We start from the raw sequence: 25,460 nt of genomic DNA, 5'->3' as shown, positions 1-25,460 counted from the left end.
AAAGGTTAAGTCCACTGGAGGTTTGAAAGTTGCAAGAAAAAAAAATTTAATTTTTGGAAAATTATAATTTTTACTCAATAACTTTTTTGTTTTTGTGAAGAAGTGGAAAGAAACAGGAAAAATAAAATTGCTTGTTTTGTGATTTTTGTGTTGCTATTGTTTTGGTGGATGGACCTTTTCCTCTTTTGACTAAAGAAGACTTGTGACTTGTGTTAATACTATATTTCCTTTATAGTGCATCCCAGTGGGACACTTGTCCACAGCGATGACCCTTAAAGGAAGATACTCCTTTACTTGGTTAACAAATATTAATATTTTTCAGCCATCTGTCAAGGAGGCAGGTATGGGGTAGTGCTTATGTGTTTGGTCTCTGGAATCAGACTGCTTGGGTTTGAATCCCAATCCAATAGCTTACTAGCTGTGTGATCTTGGGCAAGTTACTAAACTTCTCTGTACTTCAAGTTCCTCTTCTGCAAAACGGGGACATTAACAACTCATTGTATTGTTGTGAGTGTCAGAACAGTGTCAAACATATTGTAAGCAATTGATAAATGTGAACTCTTCTTAATACTAATCACTGGAGATAAGAGCACAATAGGTGCAGTCCTTGCAGTTGTGGACCTTCCATTCTTGAGTGAGGAAGTAGGTTAAAAAATTACAAATAGCAATAATTACTCTAAAAGAAACGTAAGGACCTAAATGGGAAGGAAATCTAAAAAAGAGTGGATATATGTATACATATGACTGATTCACTTTGCTGTACAGCAAGAAAGTAACACAACATTGTAAAGCAACTATACTCCAATAAAAATTAAAAGAAAAAAGAAATGCAAGGCGCTGAGGTAAAATATTAGGGATTGGGAGAAGAATCCTACTCTAGATAACATGGTCAAGGAAGGCCTCTCTGAAGAGTGGATATTTAAGGTGAGACTTAAAGCATGAGAAAAATAAAGTAATTTAAAGAAGAGAGGGAAGAATGTTTCTGACAGTGGGAACGTCATGTGCAAAGTTCCCGAGAAGAGGGATTTTCTGTATATTCAAAGTTTGGGAAGAAGATCATTATGGCTGGAATGGAGTAAATGAGAAAGAGTGGTATGAGACAAGGTTTGTGAGATAGGTGGGACTTGTAGGCCAGGGTAAGGAGTCTGGATTTTATTTTAAGTTCTGTGGGAAACCACAAAAGCAGGAGAGGGACATGATACCTCTTTTTTTTTTAAAAAAAAGACTGATCATATTGTATTGTACTTGCATTAGAGAAGAGCCAGATTGGAAAGGGGGAGAGCAGCTTGGAAGCTTCTGACTGTGGTCCAATCGAGAGACTATGGTTGTAGTGGAGATGGAGGGAAGTGGATGGATATAAAATATATTTTTGACGTAGAATCAACAGCACTCGCTGAAGGATTGGATTTGGTAGGGTAAGGTAGTGGAAAAGAGTTTGAATCAAGGATGATACCCAGGTTTCTGGCTTGATTAACAGGCTTGATGTGGTACCAGTTTCTGAAATGGCGGACATTGGAGGAAGGATCAGGTTCGGTGAAGGTTGTGAATACGTTAAGTTTGAGGTGTCTATTAGACATCCAAGTGGAGATGTGGAGTAGCCAGTTGGATTTATGAGTCTGGAGTTCAGGGCTAGCTTTTAGATGCTACTTAAAGTCATGGATCTGGATGTGATAACCTAGGGATATTAAAAAGAGAAGAGGGCCTGGGATCATGTGACTATTTTCCATTTAATGTAGAAGCTATGAGATACTAAAAGGAGAATGGACTAATAATAAGTGTAAAGATGCAGTTTAGTGGTAGAGTATCTGTTGTATATGCAGGAATTCCTAGATTTTATTCCTGGCATCTCCATTCTCTCTTTCCCTCCTCAGAAGACAGGGCAGGGTTATACACTCTTCAAGTCTTTTGTCAGTTACTCATATATATATATTTTTAGCTCCTGGAATAAAGCAGGTGCTCAATAATTATTTGTTGAATGAATGAATTAATGTAGGAATGGAATGAATTAATTAATGTAGGAATGAAATGAATGAGCATATCGGTTGTATTACCTGCTTTGCCACAATGTAGCATTGTGACATTAGGCAGTTAGCAAGCTAGAGTTTTGTTGTTTGTAAAACGGCAATAATAAAAGTACCTACCTTTTTGGACAGTGTTGAAAACAATTTAAAAAATTATAGCAATTAGCACAGAGCTAGCACTCAATTAATGTTAGCTACTATTAGCTCTCTGCACTTTGGGGGCTATCCATAAAATAAGGGCAATAATTTCTGCTCTGCTTCCCTCACAAAGGCACGTTTTGGCCGCACTGCGCCGGCTTGCGGGTCTTATTTCCCTGACCAGGGATTGAACCTGGGCCACGGCAGTGAAAGCGGCGAGTCCTAACCACTGGACCGCCAGGGAATTCCCAAAAGCTTATTAATATTAATGTTTTAATTGCTCTGAACTTCACTACATAATGCAGCGGCTCTCGCCATCCTCCAGCAGGATTATTTAAATGAAAACGAGTCTTTAAAGAGACGCAGCACTCCCGCTTGTCAGCCCAGCCCAGTCCAATCAGGGGTACAGGAAACCACGCCCCGTTGTGAAGTCAATTAGCTGCCGAGTTCAGTTTAAAAATACCCAGCCCCGCCCCTCCTTGCTAGGCGAGCTCAAGTCTCAACTGCACGCTGATTTGCCCTTGCTGGCCAATCACCGCTGCTCTGCTTCCTGGGCTGTAATTTTCAAAATTCGCTACTGGGCTGATTGGAGAGAGCACGGGGAAAGTTGAGACGAACGCCAGTTGCTGGGACGCGGAGCTCCGGTCATTTCCCGGGCCTCTCCTGGGCTAGGACTGCGCCCGTGGTCTTTCCTCTTCTGCCCTCAATCTCGATATGAGGTAGGCGCCTTTGAACTTGTACTGCCCGCTTGAATGTTCGGTTGTGTCGCACGCGGGTGGGTCCTTGAGCCTCACTCCAGTCACTTGTAACTCACTGTCTTCTTTTGCCGGGATGCATGGGATCCCTGACACGAAACCTTTGCTTTTTCCTGTCAGCAGTCTGCGGAGAGAGCCCTGTACGAGGTTGGGCAGGGAGTGTGTATTAGTGGGTGAGATGGCAAAGCAAAGAAAACCAACAAACCTAAAAAACCAAACAAAAACAACAAAAAACCAAAACTGGGTCCCAGCTTTTAAATGGAGCTACCAGTACACATGCCTGAATGCGAGTACATTTACATAACGTCTTTTCACAAGCGAAACTGTGCAGGATCAATTTCATCCACAAGACGTATTTAAGCTAGAGAATGCTACTTGAGGGATGCCTTTTGAACTACGGTTGAAGGATATGAAGGAAGATGGAAACATGTGTCCTTCCTCCCTTGTTGTCTCCACTGGCTCTCTTCTATCACCACCTCCAACCCCTCCAACTCTGGCTTTCCACTGCTCTCTGCTATGGTCCTCTTGGAATCTTAGAATGTCAGAAGTTGAAGGGATCCTAGAACAGTGCTTCTTAAACTTTAAAGTGCATACAGATCACCTGGGGTTATTAACTTGCACTTCCTGATTTGGTGAGGCCTACCTCGGGGACTGAGATTTTAAATTGCTGACAAGCTCCCAGGTGATGCTAATATTGCTGGTCCATTGACCATGGTTTAAATGTCGAAGAGACTCTGGTCCCACTATCTCATTTTATTAGGTGGGGGAAGGAGGCCTGGAGAGGGAAAAGGGACCTGTCCAGTGTCACTCAGCCAGCTAGGGCAGGATTAGAACTAGACCCTAGGCATCCTTCTCAGCTCAGTGCTGCTTTCATTGACACCATGCTGCTTTCTCTCCCCAGTGTCTTGCTGTCTGTAACCTGCCTTTATATATAAAAAGAAGTCGCTACTGTTTCCTGAGATTGTCTTGATCTACAGTTTTGGACTCTGAGCAATTGGGCTTCTAAAAAGGCCAACTTGCCCCTGTGTGGGTTTCAGCACCAGCCCTGGGATGCCCAATGGAGTCTTCAACACTCATCAGTGTGTATGTAGGGGAGATGGAAAGTCTGGAAAGCAGAAAGGATTTTAATTTTTTTGTCCAAATAAGGCTAAGGGTTCTGTAGGTGGTACAAGTTGAGAGTGTTCTACAGAGTGTCCTTTTATGAAAGCATGTTTTTGGTGATGTCAATCCCCTCCCCCCACCTAGTGGCAGGGAAATTAGTTACTTAAGTCAGTGTCTGTGTCCCCCAAAGCAAGTGATTATTGTTCAGGATAATGAAGGTGATACATAACCATCATCTGAAAAACCTTATTTTCTCTGAGGTTTAGTCAGCCTGTGATGTCATCAGCTGAAAGTTTTCTGGCCTGTTGACTCCAGTTTGATGTTTTCTTTCCGTTTGAAAGATAAAGATTTCAGAACATGAGTCTTTGGTCATCCATAGAAAATTGTATGAGGTGTGAATAATAATAGTGGAGTGAGTGGTTTTCATACAGTGCAGTTAAGGGTGGGTTCACTCAATTTAGCTTTATTGCTGCTTGGCTGAGTTTTGAGGGATGAGATGGAAAATAGGTTTGGATTTGGAGGAAGAGAAGGAGAATAAGATGCACCATTTATTCTGAGTACCAGGTTAAGCTTTGCACGTACAAATTTACATTTGAGCCACACAATACCTCTGCAAGTAAGAGGTGGTATAGCTCTTTTGCGAATGAGGAAACTGAGGCTCTAAGATGCTAAGTTGGCTGATTTAGGAGCCCAATTGCTTCTTAAAAAAAAGTCTATTCATTCTAACTCCTCATTACTCCTCATACTACCACACTATGGCCTTTCACTTTGGACTGTAGGCTATTTTGGAATCTTTTTTGCATACGATCAGAGAGACTTCATGGTATTTTAGAAAAGAGCCCTGGAAAGAGCTGAATGTTCTATGCTGCTTAATAATTTGTCCTGTGTAGTAAGTCACTTAACTCATCTGGGACTATAAAATGGAAAGAATTGTACTTGCCCTGCTTACCCTCACAGTTTTGTTGGGAGGATTAACTGACATAGTAAATGTGAAGGCACATACTTGTACTAACTTTTCCTTGCCAACAAAATGTTTAATATTCTCCATCCAAAGCAAAGCCCAAGTTAGCCTTTCTTCTTTCTTAAACCTTCCCCTCAAACTGCAGTCTTCTCTGCAGTCTTACCAGCGTGGCCCCAGCCTAGCTTGCAGCCTCTTTCTAACTCCTCCCCAACACATTCTTTATACTCCACACTCCAGGATGTTACCAAACTTGCTGTGCTCTGCATGTTCAACCCTCTGCCTAGGCTCAAGCTTTCTTTGCCTGGAAAACTCCCCTGTCTACTTGGGAACCTTTTTGTCGTTTAAGTCCAGATGGAATCTCCCACAAGATTACTGTCTTGCCATTGTGTTTCTAAAGTACTTTTTATCTACCGTTTTTAAATCATTTGTCATATTTTTATGTTACTGTTAGAGCTGTGCCTGTGAATACTTCTAGGGTAAGATACATGATTTATTTGTGTTTGTATCTCCATTGCCTGAAGTATCTGGTGCATTGCCTTTAGGGTCTCTCTTATGGAAGCCTGTTCTTTGTCAAATGCAGTTGAGCTTGGACACTGAATATCGGTGGAGTTGGAAGGGCAGTTGTATTTGAGTGGGAAGGGTCTCTTGGATATCCAAGAACTGATTCCTCCTAATTATGTATTTGCTTGTAAGATACATAAGTATATCATAACTATTGGGAACTCACAAACTAAAAGAAATTTAAGGAATGTAGAATGGGATCCCACACTGAGATAGGATGAAGGTAGGACTCTCCCAAGGTCTGTAATGACTGTTAAATTTTTATGTCAAGTGATTTTCAACAAGTTAGTTCCTTCTGCTGTTATCTTTTTATTTTATTTTTTTCTTACTGGGTGTCTGGAACTGGATTACAGTTTCTTGATTGAATGCAGCCTTTGAATACCCTCTGGCCTATTGTGCATGTGTGTGTGTGTGTGTGTGTGTGTGTGTGTGTGTGTGTGCAGTGTATTCTTTTGCCTTCTCTGTAGCATCATTATAATTGCTGTGGCCAGGACCCCATGCCTTTTAAAGAACATTAACCCTACCAGCGAGCCTCCATACTATATGATCTGTCATGTTCTTGATTATTTTCAATGCAAAACTGTTAATTTGTCCCCAGTGTTCCTAGGCTAAACTAGGGGCTAGGCCACAGTCCCAGTGCCCACAGGGGGTGGCAGGCACTGTACTGAGCTTTTTACATAGAGTATCTCATTTAATTTGAACAGTGCCCTGCAGAGGTACGTATACTTATCTCCATTTTACAGATGAGATAACTGAAGCCTAGGGAGTTTAAGTCACTTGCCCATGGTTAAGTGTGGTAGAACCAAGATTTGAGCCCAGATCTGCTTAAATCAAAGTATGTTTTCTCCTAGGGATGCTACAGAGAGACTGGGTTTTCTCAAGGATCTCCAGAGAATTCTGATATTTCTGGTGAATGGTGTTTTAAAGAGTCCTTTTCTGATTGCAGCCCTGCCTTGGATAGATGCTGCTGAATCCATAAGAAATGCCACTGCCACTACCACCCCAACGCTCCAGACGTGAGACTAAGAAATCTCAGTCCAGCAAAATTGTGCCCAGTGATCATGGCTCATCTGAAAAGGTTAGAGCAAGCTGTCCCTCCCAACAGTGTTTCATATAAGCTCTTCCTGTGTTGGTTCAGTCCCTATGCTCATCCCTACATCTTTTGAAATATGTGTGGTTTAATCTGAGAAAGTGGGAAAGGGTGGCAGACCTTGTAGTTGGAGAAGACCATCAAATTAGGACTTAGGGGGAAAGTGTCAACTCTTCTTTCCTGTAAATACATGGCTAAGATGAAGGCCGTCCTCCATAACCTTCAAAAGCAAACAATACTCAGTTCTCATTAGTGATCACATCTATACTCTTACTCTCTCTGAGATGCTCAAAGCACCTTGCCAGGTGGCTGCTTGGTACATCCTGGGGAGAGTATGAAGACTAGGTCAACAAATGTATTATAATGCTTTTTACAGCTATTAAATTTGAAGAATGGGCCCATTTTGAGTTTTTTTTTTTTTTTTTTTTTTTCAGTACACGTGCCTCTCACTGCTGTGGCACGCATGCCTCTCACTTCTGTGGCCTCTCCCGTTGTGGAGCACAGGCTCCGGACGCGCAGGCCCAGCAGCCATGGCTCACAGGCCCAGCCGCTCCGCAGCATGTGGGATCCTCCCGGACCAGGGCACGAACCCGTGTCCCCTGCATCGGCAGGCGGACTCTCAACCACTGCGCCACTGGGGAAGCCCAAGCCTGCTGTTTTGACCTTGTGGATAGTTTGTCATTCCGACCCTGTGATGTTCTATGTTCCTCATCATTCATATTTTAATCAGAATTTTACTAACCTGATGAATTGTCATTAAGAGAGTATTTCCTGGGGCTTCCCTGCTGGCGCAGTGGTTGAGAGTCCGCCTGCTGATGCAGGGGACACGGATTCGTGCCCCGGTTCGGGAAGATCCCACATGCCGCGCAGTGGCTGGGCCTGTGAGCCATGGCTGCTGAGCCTGCGCGTCTGGAGCCTGTGCTCCACAGCGGGAGAGGCCACAACAAATGAGAGGCCCGCGTACCGCCAAAAAAAAAAAAAAAAAAAAAAAAGAGTATTTCCTGCAGCAAACATCATTAGGCCAATTTATTTTCCTTGATTGGTTTTCTCTCAGCACAGATAAACACTTTCTAATCATTTTCATTTTTGTCTCACTGAAATGATTTTCTTGGAGGGGCCAAATGTGTTTTTCCTATGTAAATTTGGCAAGAAAGATTTGATACATTGATCAGATTTTTGTCCATATCAAATTTTCCAATTAGAGTCCTGCCACTGTAAGTTTTCTTCTGTGGCAGTTATTTTTCTAAATCCAACTCTCTCAGGGCACATCTTGCAAATATAAATTTTATTGAGTTCAGTTTCACCCATTGATTTTATTTGGGGCTGGTTATTTCTACCAGTAATACTAAGTAGGAATTGGATAACAGACCAACAGTTAATTTCTTAGCCAATTTGAGAGAAAATAGTAATTTATTTTTTGCTAATTATTTCCACTAGGATTATTTATCATGAACTAGATAAGAGACTAATAGTTTACTTATTTCTTAGCTTAATCAATTAAAAAACAGAAGTAATTCTCAGCTCTTTCAGGATTGCTCCACTGTGCTAGATTGTTCTATTGTAATATGAATCCAGTTCTCTAAATTTGTAATCACTTACTGTGTCATGTGCTAACTGTCCATGATGTAAATAGAGAACAGGGAAAATAAATGGTCTGACCTCAATGTTCTGCTTCATATTATAACAACTCTCTGACATAGGTAGGGCAGGGTTCTCAATTCATAAAGGAAATCTGATACTTAGGAGACTTTCACCAAATAAAAACTGTTAGGGAACAGAAAAGCCCTACAGCGTGATTTACCTTAACCTCTAACCCCACAGAGATAGTCTTGCTCATTTGGGAGTGGGGTAAGGCATGTGTAGATAAACACTACCTAGAAAGGAAGCTCCCTTTGATCCAAAATACTCACCCTTCCTCCTTTCCCCCATCTCTCCCTTGTATACACTAAAAGAGATTAATATGAATTACCAAACTCCTTTCTTAAAATACAAAATTTCCCCTATGAGGTTTAAAAACATATTGGACTATATACTTTTTTTTTTACATCTTTATTGGAGTATAATTGCCTTACAATGGTGTGTTAGTTTCTGCTTTATAACAAAGTGAATCAGTTATACATATACATATGTTCCCATATCTCTTCCCTCTTGCATCTCCCTCCCTCCCACCCTCCCTATCCCACCCGTCTAGGTGGTCACAAAGCACTGAGCTGATCTCCCTGTGCTATGCGGCTGCTTCCCACTAGCTATCTATTTTACGTTTGGTAGTGTATATATGTCCATGCCACTCTCTCACTTTGTCACAGCTTACCCTTCCTCCTCCCCATATCCTCAAGTCCATTCTCTAGTAGGTCTGTGTTTTTATTCCTGTCTTACCCCTGGGTTCTTCATGACATTTTGTTCCCTTAAATTCCATATATATGTGTTAGCATACGGTATTTGTCTTTCTCTTTCTGACTTACTTTACTTTGTATGACAGACTCTAGGTCCATCCACCTCATTACAAACAGCTCAATTTCGTTTCTTTTTATGGCTGAGTAATATTCCATTGGATATATGTGCCACATCTTCTTTATCCATTCATCTGATGATGGACACCTAGGTTGTTTCCATCTCTTGGCTATTGTAAATAGAGTTGCAATGAACGTTGTGGTACACGACTCTTTTTGAATTATGGTTTTCTCAGGGTATATGCCCAGTAGTGGGATTGTTGGGTCATATGGTAGTTCTCTTTTTAGTTTTTTAAGGAACCTCCATACTGTTCTCCATAGTGGCTGTACCAATTCACATTCCCACCAGCAGTGCAAGAGTGTTCCCTATTCTCCACACCCTCTCCAGCATATATTGTTTCTAGATTTTTTGATGATGGCCATTCTGACTGGTGTGAGATAATATCTCATTGTAGTTTTGATTTGCATTTCTCTAATGATTAATGATGTTGAGCATTCTTTCATGTGTTTGTTGGCAGTCTGTATAACTTCTTTGGAGAAATGTCTATTAGGTCTTCTGCCCATTTTTGGATTGGGTTGTTTGTTGTTGAGCTGAATGAGCTGCTTCTAAATTTTGGAGATTAATCCTTTGTTAGTTGCTTCATTTGCAAATATTTTCTCCCATTCTGAGGGTTGTCTTTTGGTCTTGTTTATGGTTTCCTTTGCTGTGCAAAAGCTTTGAAGTTTCATTAGGTCCCATTTGTTTATTTTTTTTTTTAATTTCTATTTCTCTGGGAGGTGGGTCAAAAAGGATCTTGCTGTGATTTATGTCATAGTGTTCTGCCTATGTTTTCCTTTAAGAGTTTGAGAGTTACTGGCCTTACACTTAGGTCTTTAATCCATTTTGAGCTTATTTTTGTGTATGGTGTTAGGGAGTGATCTAATCTCATTCTTTTCCATGTAGCTGTCCAGTTTTCCCAGCACCACTTATTGAAAAGGCTGTTCTTTCTCCACTGTACATTCCTGCCTCCTTTATCAAAGATAAGGTGACCATATGTGCGTGGGTTTAGCTCTGGGCTTCCTATCCTGTGCCATCGCTCTATATTTCTGTTTTTGTGCCAGTACCATACTGTCTTGATTACTGTAGCTTTGTAGTATAGTCTAAAGTCAGGGAGCCTGATTCCTCCAGCTCTGTTTTTCGTTCTCAAGATTGCTTTGGCTATTCGGGGTCTTTTGTGTTTCCATACAAGTTGTGAAATTTTTTGTTCTAGTTCTGTGAAAAATGCCAGTGGTAGTTTGATAGGGATTGCACTGAATCAGTAGATTGCTTTGGGTAGTAGAGGCATTTTCACAATGTTGATTCTTCCAATCCAAGAACATGGTATATCTCTCCATCTATTTGTATCATCTTTAACTTCTTTCATCAGTGTCTTATACTTTTCTGCATACAGGTCTTTTGTCTCCTTAAGTAGGTTTTTTCCTAGATATTTTATTCTTTTTGTTGCAGTGGTAAATGCGTGTGTTTTCTTGATTTCACTTTCAGAGTTTTCATCATTAGTGTACAGGAATGCCAGAGATTTCTGTGCATTAATCTTGTATCCTGCTACTTTACCAAATTCAGTGATTAGCTCTAGTACTTTTCTGGTAGCATCTTTAGGATTCTCAGGTGACATGCATAGTATCATGTCACCTGCAAACAGTGACAGCTTTACTTCTTCTTTTCTGATTTGGATTCCTTTTATTTCCTTCTCTTCTCTGATTGCTGTGGCTAAAACTTCCAAAACTATGTTGAATAAGAGTGGTGAGAGTGGGCAACCTTTTCTTGTTCCTGATCTTAGTGGAAATGCTTTCAGTTTTTCACCAATGAGGACGGTGTTGGCTGTAGGTTAGTCATATATGGCCTTTATTATGTTGAAGAAAGTTCCCTCTATGCCTACTTACTGGAGGATTTTTTATCATAAATGGGTGTTGAATTTTGTCGAAAGCTTTCTCTGCCTCTATTGAGATCATATGGTTTTTCTCCTTCAATTTGTTAATATGGTGTATCACGTTTATTGATTTGCATATATTGAAGAATCCTTGCATTCCTGGAATAAACCCCACTTGATCATGGTGTATGATCCTTTTAATGTGTTGTTGGATTCTGTTTGCTAGTATTTTGTTGAGGATTTTTGCATCTATGTTCATCAGTGATATTGGCCTGTAGTTTTCTTTCTTTGTGACATCCTTGTCTGGTTTTGGTGTCAGGGTGATGGTGGCCTCGTAGAATGAGTTTGGGAGTGTTCCTGCCTCCGCTATATTTTGGAAGAGTTTGAGGATAGGTGTTAGCTCTTCTCTAAATATTTGATAGAATTCTCCTGTGAAGCCATCTGGTCCTGGGCTTTTGTTTGTTGGAAGATTTTTAATCACAGTTTCAATTTCAGTGCTTGTGATTGGTCTGTTCATATTTTCTATTTCTTCCTGATTCAGTCTTGGCAGGTTGTGCTTTTCTAAGAATTTGTCCATTTCTTCCAGGTTGCCCATTTTATTGCCATAAAGTTGCTTGTAGTAATCGCTCATGATCTTTTGTATTTCTGCAATGTCAATTGTTACTTCTCCTTTTTCATTTCTAATTCTATTGATTTGAGTCTTCTTCCTTTTCTTCTTGATGAGTCTGACTACTGGTTTATCAATTTTGTATATCTTGTCAAAGAAGCACCTTTCAGTTTTATTGATCTTTGCTATCATTTCCTTCATTTCTTTTTCATTTATTTCTGGTCTGATCTTTATGATTTCTTTCCTTCTGCTAACTTTGGGGTTTTTTTGTTCTTCTTTCTCTAATTGCTTTAGGTGCAAGGATAGGTTGTTTATTCGAGATGTTTCCTGTTTCTTAAGGTAGGAATTTACTGTTATAAACTTCCCTCTTAGAACTGCTTTTGCTGCATCCCATAGGTTTTGGGTTGTCGTGTCTCCATTGTCATTTGTTTCTAGGTATTTTTTTATTTCCTCTTTGATTTCTTCAGTGATCACTTCGTTATTAAGTAGTGTATTGTTTAGCCTCCATGTGTTTGTATTTCTTACAGATCTTTTCCTGTAATTGATATCTAGTCTCATAGCATTGTGGTCGGAAAAGATACTTGATACAATTTCAATTTTCTTAAATTTACCAAGGCTTGATTTGTGACCCAAGATATGATCTATCCTGGAGAATGTTCCATGAGCACTTGAGAAAAATGTGTTTTCTGTTGTTTTTGGATGGAATGTCCTATAAATATCAATTGAGTCTATTTTGTTCAATGTATCATTTAAAGCTTGTGTTTCCTTATTTATTTTCATTTTGGTTGATATGTCCATTGGTGAAAGTGGGGTGTTGAAGTCCCCTACTATGACTATGTTACTTTCGATTTCCCTTTTATGGCTGTTAGTATTTGCCGTATGTATTGAGGTGCTCCTATGTTGGGTGCATAAATATTTACAATTGTTATATCTTCTTCTTGGATCGATCCCTTGATCATTATGTAGTGTCCTTCTCTGTCTCTTGTAATAGTCTTTATTTTAAAGTCTCTTTTGTCCTATATGAGAATTGCTACTCCAGCTTTCTTTTTGTTTCCATTTGCATGGAATATCTTTTTCCATCCTCTCACTTTCAGTCTGCATGTGTCTCTAGTCCTGAAGTGGGTCTCTTGTAGACAGCATATATATGGTTCTTGTTTTTGTATCCATTCAGCCAGTCTGTGTCTTTTGGTGGGAGCATTTAATCCATTTAATTTAAGGTAATTATCGATATGTATGTTCCTATTCCCATTTTCTTAATTGTTTTGGGTTTGTTATTGTAGGGCTTTTCCTTCTCTTGTGTTCCTTGCCTAGAGAAGTTCCTTTAGCATTCATTGTAAAGCTGGTTTGGTGGTGCTGAACTCTCTCAGCTTTTGCTTGTCTGTAAAGGTTTTAATATCTCCATCAAATCTGAATGAGATCCTTGATGTTTAGAGTAATCTTGGTTGTTGGTTTTTCTCCTTCATCACTTTAAGTATGTCCTGCCACTCCCTTCTGGCTTGCAGAGTTTCTGCTGAAAGATCAGCTGTTAACCTTATGGGGATTCCCTTGTGTGTTATTTGTTGTTTTTCCCTTGCTGCTTTTAATATGTTTTCTTTGTATTTAATTTTTGACAGTTTGATTAATATGTGTCTTGGCATATTTCACCTCGGATTTATCCTGTATGGGACTCTCTGTGCTTCCTGGAGTTGATTAAGTATTTCCTTTCCCATATTAGGGAAGTTTTCAACTATAATCTCTTCAAATATTTTCTCAGTCCCTTTCTTTTTCTCTTCTTCTTCTGGAACCCCTATAATTCGAATGTTGGTGCGTTTAATGTTGTCCCAGAAGTCTCTGAGACTGTCCTCGATTCTTTTCATTCTCTTTTCTTTATTCTGCTGTGCAGTAGTTATTTCCACTATTTTATCTTCCAGGTCACTTATCTGTTCTTCTGCCTCAGTTATTCTGCTATTGATCCCATCTAGAGTATTGTTAATTTCATTTATTGTGTTGTTCATTGTTGCTTGTTTCATCTTTAGTTCTTCTAGGTCCTTGTTAAATGTTTCTTGCATTTTGTCTATTCTATTTCCAAGATTTTGGATCATCTTTACTATCATTATTCTGAATTCTTTTTCAGGTAGACTGCCAATTTCCTCTTCATTTGTTAGGTCTGGTGGGTTTTTTCCTTGCTCCTTAATGTGCTGTGTGATTTTCTGTCTTCTCATTTTGCTTATCTTGCTGTGTTTGGGGTCTCCTTTCTGCAGGCTGCAGGTTCATAGTTCGCATTGTTTTTGGTGTGTGTCCCCAGTGGCTAAAGTTGGTTCAGTGGGTTGTGTAGGCTTCCTGGTGGAGGGGACTAGTGCCTATGTTCTCGTGGATGAGGCTGGATCTTGTCTTTCTGGTGGGCAGGTCCATGTCTGTTGGTGTGTTTTGGGGTGTCTGTGGACTTATTATGATTTTAGGCAACCTCTCTGCTAATGGGTGGAGTTGTGTTACTGTCTTGCTAGTTGTTTGGCATAGGATGTCCAGCACTGTAGCTTGATGGTCGTTGAGTGAAGTTGGGTGCTTGTGTTGAGATGGAGATCTCTGGGAGATTTTCGCCATTTGATATTATGTGGAGCTGGGAGGTCTCTTGTGAACCAGTGTCCTGACGTTGGCTCTCCCACCTCAGAGGCACAGCACTGACTCCTGGATGCAGCACCAAGAGCCTTTCATCCACATGGCTCAGAATAAAAGGGAGAAAAAGTAGAAAGAGAGAAAGAGAGAGAGGGAGGAAGGAAGAAAGAAAAGAAAGATGAAAGAGGATAAAATAAAATAAAGTAAGATAAAATAATATAAAGTTATTAAAATAAAAAATAATTATTAAGAATAATTTTTTTAAAAGAAAAACAAAACAAACAATAAAACGGACGGATAGAACCCTAGGACAAATGGTGAAAGCAAAGCTATACAGGCAAAATCTCACACAGAAGCATACACATACCCACTCAGAAAAAGAGGAAAAGGGGAAAAATAATAAATCTTGCTCTCAAAGTCCACCTCCTCAGTTTGGGATGATTTGTTGTCTATTCGTGTATTCCACAGATGCAGGGTACATCAAGTTGATTGTGGAGCATTAATCCGCTGCTTCTGAGGCTGCTGGGAGAGATTTCCCTTTCTCTTCTTTGTTACCACAGCTTCCGGGGCTCAGCTTTGGATTTGGCCCTGCCTCTGCGTGTAGGTCCCGCAGGGCATCTGTTCTTCACTCAGACAGGACGGGGTTAAAGGAGCAGCTGCTTCGGGGACTCTGTCTCACTCAGGCCGGGGGGAGGGAGGGGTGCAGATGTGGGGTGAACCTATGGCAGCAGAAGCCAGCGGGACGTTGCACCAGACTGAGGCGCGCCATGCGTTCTCCCTCGGAAATTGTCCCTGGATCCCGGGACCCTGGCAGTGGCGGGCTGCACAGTCTCCCCCAAAGGGAGGTGTGGATAGTGACCTGTGCTCACACACAGGGTTCTTGGTGGCGGCAGCAGCAGCCTTAGCGTCTCATGCCCGTCTTTGGGGTCCGCACTGTTAGCTGCGGCTTGCACCCGTCTCTGGAGCTCCTTTAAGCAGCACTCTTAATCCCCTCTCCTCTCGCACCAGGAAACAAAGAGGGAACAAAAAGTCTCTTGCCTCTTCGGCAGGTCCAGACTTTTCCCCGGACTCCCTCCCGGCTAGCCGTAGTGCACTAACCCCCGGCAGGCTGTGTTCACGCCGCCAACCCCAGTCCTCTCCCTGGGATCCGACCGAAGCCCGAGCCTCAGCTCTCAGCCCCCGCCCACCCCGGCGGGTGAGCAGATCAGCCTCTCGGGCTGGTGAGTTGCAGTCGGCACCGATCCTCTGTGTGGGAATCTCTCCGCTTTGCCCTCTGCAGCCCTGTTACTGTGCTCTCCTCCACGGCCCCGAAGCTTCCCCCTCCGCCACCCGCAGCCTCCGCCCTCGAAGGGGCTTCTTAGTGTGTGGAAACCTTTCCTCCTTCACAGCTCCCTCCCACTGGTGCAGGTCCCGTCCCTATCCTTTTGTCTCTGTTTATTCTTTATTCTTTTGCCCTACCCAGCTACGTGGAGATTTTCTTGCCTTTTTGTAAGTCTGAGGTCTTCTGCCAGCGTTCAGTAGGTGTTCTGTAGGAGTTGTTCCACGTGTAGATATATTTCTGTTGTATCTGTGGGGAGTTAGGTGATCTCTGCGTCTTACTCTTCCCCCATCTTCCCGATTCCAAAAAACTGTCTCTTCAATCTTGGAGGCAGCAATTTGCCCTGTGTCCACCACCTTCTCTTACAGATCCAGTAAGAGTTGTTGATTTTCTAGTTGTTATTAGGGTGGAGTGACAGCTTCCAAGTTTCATACATGTGGAGCTGCTAGTGTTGGATGGTCTCCTGCAGAGGCGGAGGATGGCTGTGGCTCACCGTGGGGACAAGGACACTGGCAGAATTTCTGAGAAGTACTCCTTGGTGTGAGCCCTCCGAGAGTCTGCCATTAGCCCCACCAAAGAGCCGGGTAGGCTCTAGTGTTGAGGTGCCTCAGGCCAAACAACTAACAGGGAGGAAACCCAGCCCCACCCATCAGCCTGGACTATATACTTTTAAAATACTATTTCTGCCCATTTATACTTTATATAGATTTTTAAAAAACATGTTTTCTCTTATTTGGTCCTCAAATGCGGTAGGTTATTATTCCAGTTTTACTGATGAGGCAATTGAGTCTCAGAAACTAAGTGACTTGTGCGAGGTCAATACCTAATAAAGAGCTGATCCTGGATCAGTATCTAGGTATGTGTGTTATTGTCCTTATTGAGAATGTCTTAAATCAACTACTTAACATAAGAGACACTTAAATTTTGTTAAATTATTGAACTAATTTAACTGGGAATGTCCATATTAAAGGAATGACTGGGAGTTGCAGGGTGGTGGGGGTGGTGATGGTTAATCTTGGCTAGTATAGCCATGAATATGAGAGGAGTAAGAGAGAAAATTAGCTTCACCAAGCTAGTTTACTCATTCTGAGAGTTACACTGACAGTTATCTTTTCTCCTCCCAGCCTTGTCCCTATCATCAATGATTACCTCCTTCAGTGACTGTCTAAGCAGTAGGTTCCAAAATTTCCTTTTGTTGTAGTTTATTGGGGTTTATTATAGGCGTCTACAGTTGCTTGGAGATTCAGCCATTCCCCCCCTGAGCCCCAAAGATGACCTGACGTCCCTGAAAAGACTGTTCACAATTGGATATACGCATTTACCTCTTTTACTTTTTTAGAGAGAGGAGAATTACCAAGCAAAGATATCTCCATCTTCACCTCAGGGACCACTCAAAAAGAGGTCAGCTTTTGAAGATCTCACCAACGTGAGTATGCCAGTCCAGTTCTCTGCCATGGTGTTGCATAAGGTTTACACAGCCTCTTCCTTGAGGGACCTTTCCAGTTTACCAAACTCTGACCCTCTCTAGAATGTTGAGAGCCAATTTTATTTGGAATCAATGACCCAATTTCAGAAACTGCAGTGGCTCTTCTGCTGCCACATACCATCTGGATTAATTGATGGAGCTCTCTGGAAGCAGTATGAGTGATTATCAGGTATGAAATTGTAGAGAAATATGAGAACTTTGGAATCTTGCATTTAGATAAAGTCCAGAGGTGGCTCAGCTGGTTGCATAGGCCTTGGAGGTAAGTACTTTGGTAGATTCATTGTAGTCTAGGGCAGTGTTTATCAGTTCAAGCACTATGGACATTTTGAACAGCAAAGTTTTTCTATTGTATATGACTGACTTCAGCCAGCATTCCTGGTCCCTAGCATTAAGTTCCAGCAGCATCCAAGTCATAGTGACAATCAAAAATGTCGTCTGATGTACAGAACCATTGATGACCACAGTTCCATGATCTGGTTTTCAACTATGGAGATCTAGAAACTCAATTTTGACTAGAATTCCTGAGTTCACTTCCAAGTTACCTCCCTTCTGATGTTATTAAGGCGCCAGCAAAAAAAATTTACTAGTTAGAAAGTTACTAACTGAATATAGAATTGAGTCAGAGGTAATATTTTGTCTTAGAAAATAATAATAACTGATGTCTCCTGAGTGTTTACCACGTGTCAAGCACTATTCTAAGCATTTTCCCCTGTATCCACTCACTTAATCCTCATAAAATCCTTTGAGGCAGATACTATAATTATCTCCACTTCACAGATAAAGACTTGCCCAATGTTGTTTTTGAAGTCTGTTTCATCTAGGATACAGAGAACCCTAGTGGACCCTATCCTGCCCTCTATAATAGTGTCCTTCTGTGGCTACCAGAATTCTTACATCTGCTAGATAATATTTTACCCCCTTGGGCAGGATTGGATAAGCATTGGCAAAGTTCTCCCCTTTGTATCTCTGCTCTTTAGATGCTATGTGACCACCTTTGTGCTAAAACAGTCTTTTCCCCATGCAGATTACAACATGTATGATTGTGTTACAGCTTCCTGCATAATCAGATTTACTCTAGATTGCTTGAAAGAGCTACCTCCCACACAGACCTGTAAGGTTAGATTCATTTCCTGACTTATTTAACCATGGCTCTAGAAACTTGGTTGAAATAAGGTAGCCACAGAAATCAGAAGCAGATGCAGCTCATCTTAATGTAGCTTCCCTTGGCCTCCAGAGTCCCTGATGGGAGTCCAGTGACACTGTGCAAAGCAAAGTCTAACCGCATATGAAAAACTTTCCTGCCATGTCTCAGTCCTCTTTTTGTTGTGAAGTTTATGTCATCATTCATAAAGAACAAACACAAATAAATTAATAGGAAACACATGCTAGGACCCTCCTGATTCTCCAACTGAATTCAACATCTGTTAGGCCACATACTTGTCCAGGGTTGGGGATGCAAGTCATCCCTGAGCAGTATCTCTGCCTCTAGCTTTTCAGAAGCTCAGAAAGCCCATTTCCCTTTTGTGTTCAAGTCCTGGTCACCTTGAATGATCTTTGGTGCTTTCCAGACAAAGTTCTATCATTACAGTGTACCTAAGCCATTCCAGGGTCGGGCATTTCTGCAGACGTCTGAGCTCATTTCTTTGAGGATTGAGGACTCTTTTCTCTCTGAATTTTGGGGTTTCCCTTTATGATGATTTGCTTCTTCCTGTCAGTATTACTTCGTTTTCATGTCCCCATATCTGTCTTCTCCTCAACATTCACCACAGTGAGGTCCTGGCTTGCCAAAAGAGCTGATCTGTTTTAATTAGTTAGTCTGCTGTGAGTGTTCTTTTTTTCCCTCTCCTTTATCCTTTCAGCATGGGAAGGACTTTTGATTTGTTAGAGCTGGTCCAAAGCCAGTGGATGAGGAGATAAAGTCTATTTCCTAAATTATTTTTTGCCAGTAGGATTGTCATCTCTATTTTCCTATTTTTTGGTGAAAGAATTATGGGGAGATACTGGTAAAGGTCCCCTTGAGCTTAAATCTGAAAATATTAGTGCTTTGAACCTTCACATATGGCAAGTTGAAAGTTTCACCCTGGGGATTAGGGTCTCCACCTCTCTCCTGCCAAGAACGCACATCTTTTCCAAAGCTGGATCTCAGCCTGACACATAAGGAGTTTGTAAAACTTTAGGTGAAATTAAAATGCAAACTGTGTCAAGCTCTTTGAAGAGCAGAAGTGGACAACAACTTGAGGGCCTAAGAAAGAATTCCCTGTTGGATTGTAGTTGCTTATTATGATACGATGATACAAAGGCATAATTTTTTTATACTTCATTTGGAAATAATTTCAAATTTATAAAAAGTTGCAAAAATAAAAAACAGTACAAAGAACACACATATGCTGTTTACCTAGATTCACATATTACTAACATTTTATCCTATCTGCTTATATACATCATGGTCCTTTACCATGAAGTACTTAGGGTATTTCAGTGTATATAGAGAAAGAGTCTCTATATACTATTTCTCCTCAGAGAAATAGTCTTATATAAACACAGTGCAGTCAACAACTTTATACATTTACATTGATATAGTGTTTTTATGTAATCTATTGTCCATATTCCAATTTTTTTCCATTGACTTTGTAAAGTCAATGTTATAAGCACTTTTTCCCCTCCAGTAATGGATCCAGTCTAGGGTCGTTTACGTGTCATGTCTCTAGCTTCTTTTAATCTGGAACACTTCCATAGCCTTTCTTTGTTTTTTATGATATTTTTGAAGAATACAGTCCCACCCAACCCCCCTTTTAAAAATAGAACATTCCTCATTTTGTGTTCGTCTGATGTTTCCATGTGATTAGATTGATGTTATATATGCTTGGCTGGAGTACTGTATAGGTGATGTTCTGTCCTTAGAGTATCACATCTGGAGGCACATGACATCCATCTGTCCCTCATTGGTGAGGTTAATTTTGATCACCCAGTCAAGATGTTGTCTGGTTTCTCCACTATATAATTACTGTTTATTTCTTTTTCCTCTTGCAACTAATAATCTGTGGGACACACCCTTAAGAGCCTCCAAATAGCCACTCTTCATCAAAATGTCCCCTAGATTTAGCATTCATTGATGATTTTTGCCTAACAATCTTTTTGATGATTTTTCCAACTCTAGCACTTGCTCCCCATTTACCAGTCTACAAGCAGAGGCCTCCCTTCTTCCCTGTTTATTTATTATTGGTATAGACTTATGAATTCCTGTTTTTTCAGTGGTTTGTTGTTCAGTATTGTATTTTATTATTTTGGTGCTCAAATTGTCCCAAATTTGGTCACTAGGGCCCCCCTTAATCTGACTACTGTGTCTTTGTGACATACTATCATCATTTTTTTGAACATTTTCTTTCCAGCATAACAGGATGTTCCAGGATGTTCTTGTACCTATTTTATTGGCATGGAGTCAACCATTTCTGTGAAGAATTCCTGTTCCTTTTAATGGGGAATAGTATTAGAGACCAAGATCTCAGTGCTAGGTGTGCTACTGGGGTGTCTGCTTTTTCTGCCCTTTCTGCAGACAGAGTTAGGAAATGTCTGCATGTATATATACATATAGATACACACACATCTGTACTTAAACATATATATATATACACATATATCTATATATACAAATACACACACTCCTGTATACTCAGATGTATATACACATATACCTATTTAAGAAATCATGAGTCCACACAACTCCCATTCCAAAACGTACAGGGTTCTTTCTTGTATTCCTCAATCCGTGTTTATATGTTCCTTCTCTACAATGAGAACCATGGTTCACAAGATCATCAACACATTTACTCAATACTATAATACATCTAAAAGAGTTTCAGAATTACTTCTTCCACACCACCATAATAAACACACCTACTAAAAAGAGTTCCAGATTTATTTGCAATATTCTCCACCATCCCACAAACACATCCTGACTGAGGATGTATATGGTGAGGGTGTATAGTCTGTGTTTACTTGGATTAGTTGTTTATTATCTTGTATTTCCTTCTGTTTTCTTTCTTTTGTCCTTCAGTGTGGTTATGGTATTTATTTGGAATATAATTAGATTCCATTTGTTTCATTTTAAAGGCATAACCTTTAAGATTATTTTTACTGACATTATTCACAGTCCCATGATCTCTTCTACTGTTTAATAGAATTAGTCATGATTAGAGTTTCTGGTGGAGCTTTCCAGAGCCCCATGTTAAATAAATATCCCCTCAGTGAGATGGGATAGATGTATCACAGGTAGTGTTGTATTAGAGGTCTATCCTGAAAAGCTAGTTGATCTTGGTATACTCAGGCAGCAAAGCCAGTTATATTACCTTTTCCCTCCTCTGAACATCTTATGGGGTCAAAATGGAATGTGATGTTTACAAAACATCTTTTTGAGAATTTACCAGCCATATGCCTGACATTGGAGATCAGAACTACATCATATGTATCTTGAAATCACTTAGGGCTGCTATTTAGCTAATATGCACCAGGACTACTGTACTGCTAGCTTCCATCATAACTAGTTGGCACCAGTACCATACTGGTTGTAAGATGTTTTGATCAATGTTCCTGGGAACACCCAAACAAGGTGTCCAGGGTGTGGATGTGTGTCAGGACCTTCCTGTGAGAACCACCTATTGGTTAATTTGAGGTTCTCTCTCTCTCTCTCTCTCTCTCTCTCCATTTCCTTGCTTCCTCCTCCAGACCAGCCCCCCCACCTTTATTTTTTCCTTGCAGGCTTCTCAAAGTCAACCTGCCAAGCCCAAGAAAGAAGCCAGTAATGAGTTTGTTAAAGATGTTTCCAAGAAGATAAACAGGAACACACGTGCTCGTGGGTGAGTACGAGGGTAGTCAGATGGCATTGTTTTATATGGTAAAGGAGAGGGTGTGACATCCTTTTGACTGCCTTTTGTCCCCATTGAGAACATTTTTAGTGAGCTACAGTGGTGAGTATTACATTAACTCCGGGTGCTTAGATGGACTAAATTGCTGAAGAATTATAGGCCTCATCTCACCACCACCCCCAATCTTTCTCTCTCTTTCTCTTTGCCCCTCTCCCTCACTCCCTCACTCCCTCACTCCCTCACTCCCTCACTCCCTCACTCCCTCACTCCCTCACTCCCTCTCTCCCTCTCTCCCTCTCTCCCTCCCCCTCCCCTCCCCCTCCCCCTCCCCTCCCTCTCCCCCTCCCCCTCTTTCCCTCTGTCACCCACCCACATGGTGTGTGCATATTGAAAGAGCTGTTGTCATTGAGGAATTTGCCAAAAGTTCTTGTGCTCATCTTTCTCTATTTTAGTACTTCAGTCCTTGACTGAGCTACTCTGTGGTTGAGAGTGTGGATGCAACTTAACTTTTCAGGGGATTCTCAGCAGCTGGCTGATAGCTTGCCAGTCTGCTTATCCCATTAGAAACCTTAGGGGGAGGCTTGTTCCTTTTTACTGTAGAGAAATTACTATCTCCTTAGGCCAGAAATGTGTGTTGTCCGCTGTTATAGGGAACTGATCACAGGTTCTGCAAGTAGATAGGAGTATTCTCATCTAGGATCGGGAAAAGGATTTACTCCTAGGAAATCTTCTATTAGAAGAAGAGTTAGAAAGTGGAGTGAGACCTTTTTATATCCTCTCCTCATTCCAGTGGGAATTACTTCTTTCTGGAAGAATAGAATAGATCAGCTAGATAGCTATAACCCAGCTAAGCATGGGTTCCAAATGGTAAGGGGAAAAGTTTGGGGAACTCCTAAAAATTAACATGCCAGGTCCACAGGACACTTTGCTAATTACCCAGCAGAAAGAAATCATACCAGAAGATTAGCATTTAGCCCACTCAGTTTCTTGCTGAAATGAAATTCCTGGGATTTGCATGTGTATTTTGACCTTAATTCCCTGTGTTATTTTCTTTTGAATTTCTTTCACCATTCTGACTTTAGCAGGGAAATCCTCACAAAATGCCATAAACATTCTTGTCCTCATTCAGAGTTCAGTGAAATGGACCCTAATAATAGTGCTAGAGCTAATAGCTAACATCTATTGAGAGTTCACTGTAATCACACATTATTCTAAGTGGGTTTTTTTTTTGGTAACAGCTTTATTAAGATATAATTCACATACACAATTCACCCTCTTAAAATGTACAATTCAATGGTTTTTAGTATATTCACAGAGTTATGCAGCCATCACCACAGTGAATTTTAGGATGTTTTCATCAACCCCAAAAGGAACTCTACCTTTAGCTACCACCTCTCAGTCCTCCCCATCTGTAGGCAACCACTAGTCTACTTTCTGTCTCTATAGATTTATCCATACTGGACGTTTCCCAGAAATGGAATTGTACAATGTGTCGTCTTTTGTATCTGGCTTCTTTCACTCAGCATGATGTTTGAGGGTTCATCCATGTTGTAGCAGGTATTAGTACTTCATCCTCTTTTATTGCCAAATAATATTCCATTGTATGAATGTACCATATTTTGTCTATCCATTCATCAGTTGATGAACGTTTGAATTGTTTCCACCTTTTGGTTATTGTGAATAGTGCTGCTGTGAACACCTGTGTACAAATTTTTGTTTGAACACCTGTTTTTAATTCTTTTGCATATGTAACTAGAAATTGCTGGGTCATATGGTAATTCTATGTTGAACTCATTGGGGAACTGCCAAACTGTATTCCATAGTGGTTGCACTATCTTACATTCCTACCAGCAGTGGATGAGGGTTTTGAATTTTCCACATCCTTGCCATTTTCTGGGTTTTTTGTTTGTTTGTTTTTTAAATGGCCTTTCTAGTGAGTGTGGGATGGTATCTCATTGTGGTTTAGATTTGCAGTTCTCTGATGACTAATGATTTGGGAATCTTTCATGTGCTTATTGGCCACTTGCATATCTTCTTTGGAGGAATGTCTATTCAGATCCTTTGCTGATTTAAAATATTTGGTTATTGATCATTTCATTATTGAGTTGTAAGAATTCTTTATATAGTTTAGATACAAGTCCCTGATCAGATATATGATTAGCAAGTACTTTTCCTCCATTCTGTAGGTCTTTTCATTTTCTTCTTGGTGTTCCTTGAGGCATAAATGTTTTTAATTGTAATGAAATCCAATTTATTCTTTTGTTGCTTATGCTTTTGGTATCATAATCTAAGAAACCATTGCCAAATCCAAGGTTATGAACATTTACTTTTAAGATTTTTTTCTTTTTAGAGTTTAAAATTTTTAGCTCTTAACTTAGATTGTTGATTCATTTTGAGTTAATTTTTATTGTTGGTGTATGTTAGGGGTTTAACTTCATTGTTTTGCATGTATTGATAGATATCCAATTGCCTCGGCACCATTTATTGAAAAGACTAATCTTTCTCCACTTAATTGTCTTGGCACCCTTGTTGAAAATCAGCTGACTGTACATGTGTTTATTTCTGAACTCTCAATTTTATTCCATTGACCTACGTGTCTTTCATTATGCCAGTACTATGGTATCTTGATTATTGTTGTTCTGTAGTGTGTTTTGAAATTGGGAAGTGTGATCCCTCCAACGTTGTTCCTCTTTTTCAAGATTGTTTTGGCTCTTCTGGGTTCCCTGCAATTCCATATAAGTTTTAGAATCAGCTTGTCAATTTCTACTAATAAGCCAGCTGGGATTCTTATAGAAGTTGCCTTGAACCTGTAAATCAATTTGGGGAGTATTACCATCTTAATACTAAGTCCAGGAACATGGGATGTCTTTTCATTTATTTAGATCTTTAATTTCTTTTAACATTTTTTTGTACTTTTCAGAGTATAAATTTCTCACCTCTTTTATTAAATTTATTTCTAAGCATTTTATTCTTCTTGATTCTATTGTAAATGGAATTGTTTTCATAATTTCATTTTCATGTTGTTCATTGCAAGGATATAGAAATACATGTGATTTCTGTATATTGATCTTGAATCATAGAACTTTGCTGAACTTGTATATTAGTTCTAATAGTATTTGTGTGTGGGTTCCTTAGGATTTTCTATGTATAAGACTATGTCATCTGCTAATATAAGTAGTTTTACTTCTTCCTTTCCAATCTAGATCCCTTTTATTTTATTTTCTTGCCTAATTGCTTCAGGCAACCACCAACCTATTTTCTGTTATGGATATACCCCTATGGATATGTCTCCTCTGGATGTTTCATATAAAAGGAATCATATAATATCTAGTCTTTTGAAGGTACTTACTCTTGTTCAGACTGATCATATTTACCTTTAATTCTCTCCCTTTTCTTATTCTGATTTCTAGTCATCCAGAGATTTGGTCACACCAGGTTAGTCACTCTGATTGGATATGCAGTCCTATTCAAAACAAAGCTTTGCATCTGACACATGTGAACAAATGTTTATTTTGGTCTTTTTTATTATCTCCACTAGGAAAGCATCTTGTGAATAGCCTAGAGTGAAAGGAATATGGTTAGATACCATGAACAATAAGTACCAGCCCAAC

General features: G+C 40.3%; 1 protein-coding gene across 4 annotated transcripts in view; it reads left to right on the top strand.

Moving 5' to 3' along the window:
- Positions 1-25,460, top strand: part of CCNB3 (cyclin B3) — a 64,789-nt gene that overhangs the window by 7,049 nt on the left and 32,280 nt on the right. For 3 of the 4 annotated variants that reach the window (XM_060292901.1, XM_060292902.1, XM_060292900.1), the window contains exons 2-4: positions 6,484-6,615; positions 16,841-16,927; positions 21,710-21,840. In XM_060292901.1, coding sequence (XP_060148884.1) covers positions 6,520-6,615; positions 16,841-16,927; positions 21,710-21,840 — 314 coding nt within the window. In that variant the 5' untranslated portion in view covers positions 6,484-6,519. The remainder of the gene's footprint in view (positions 1-6,483; positions 6,616-16,840; positions 16,928-21,709; positions 21,841-25,460) is intronic. The other variant, XM_060292903.1, reaches the window with a different exon arrangement.

The sequence above is a fragment of the Globicephala melas genome, chromosome X (genome assembly GCF_963455315.2).
Source record: "Globicephala melas chromosome X, mGloMel1.2, whole genome shotgun sequence".
Classification (NCBI taxonomy): Eukaryota; Metazoa; Chordata; class Mammalia; order Artiodactyla; family Delphinidae; genus Globicephala; species Globicephala melas.
This window is presented reverse-complemented; position numbering and strand designations above follow the sequence as displayed.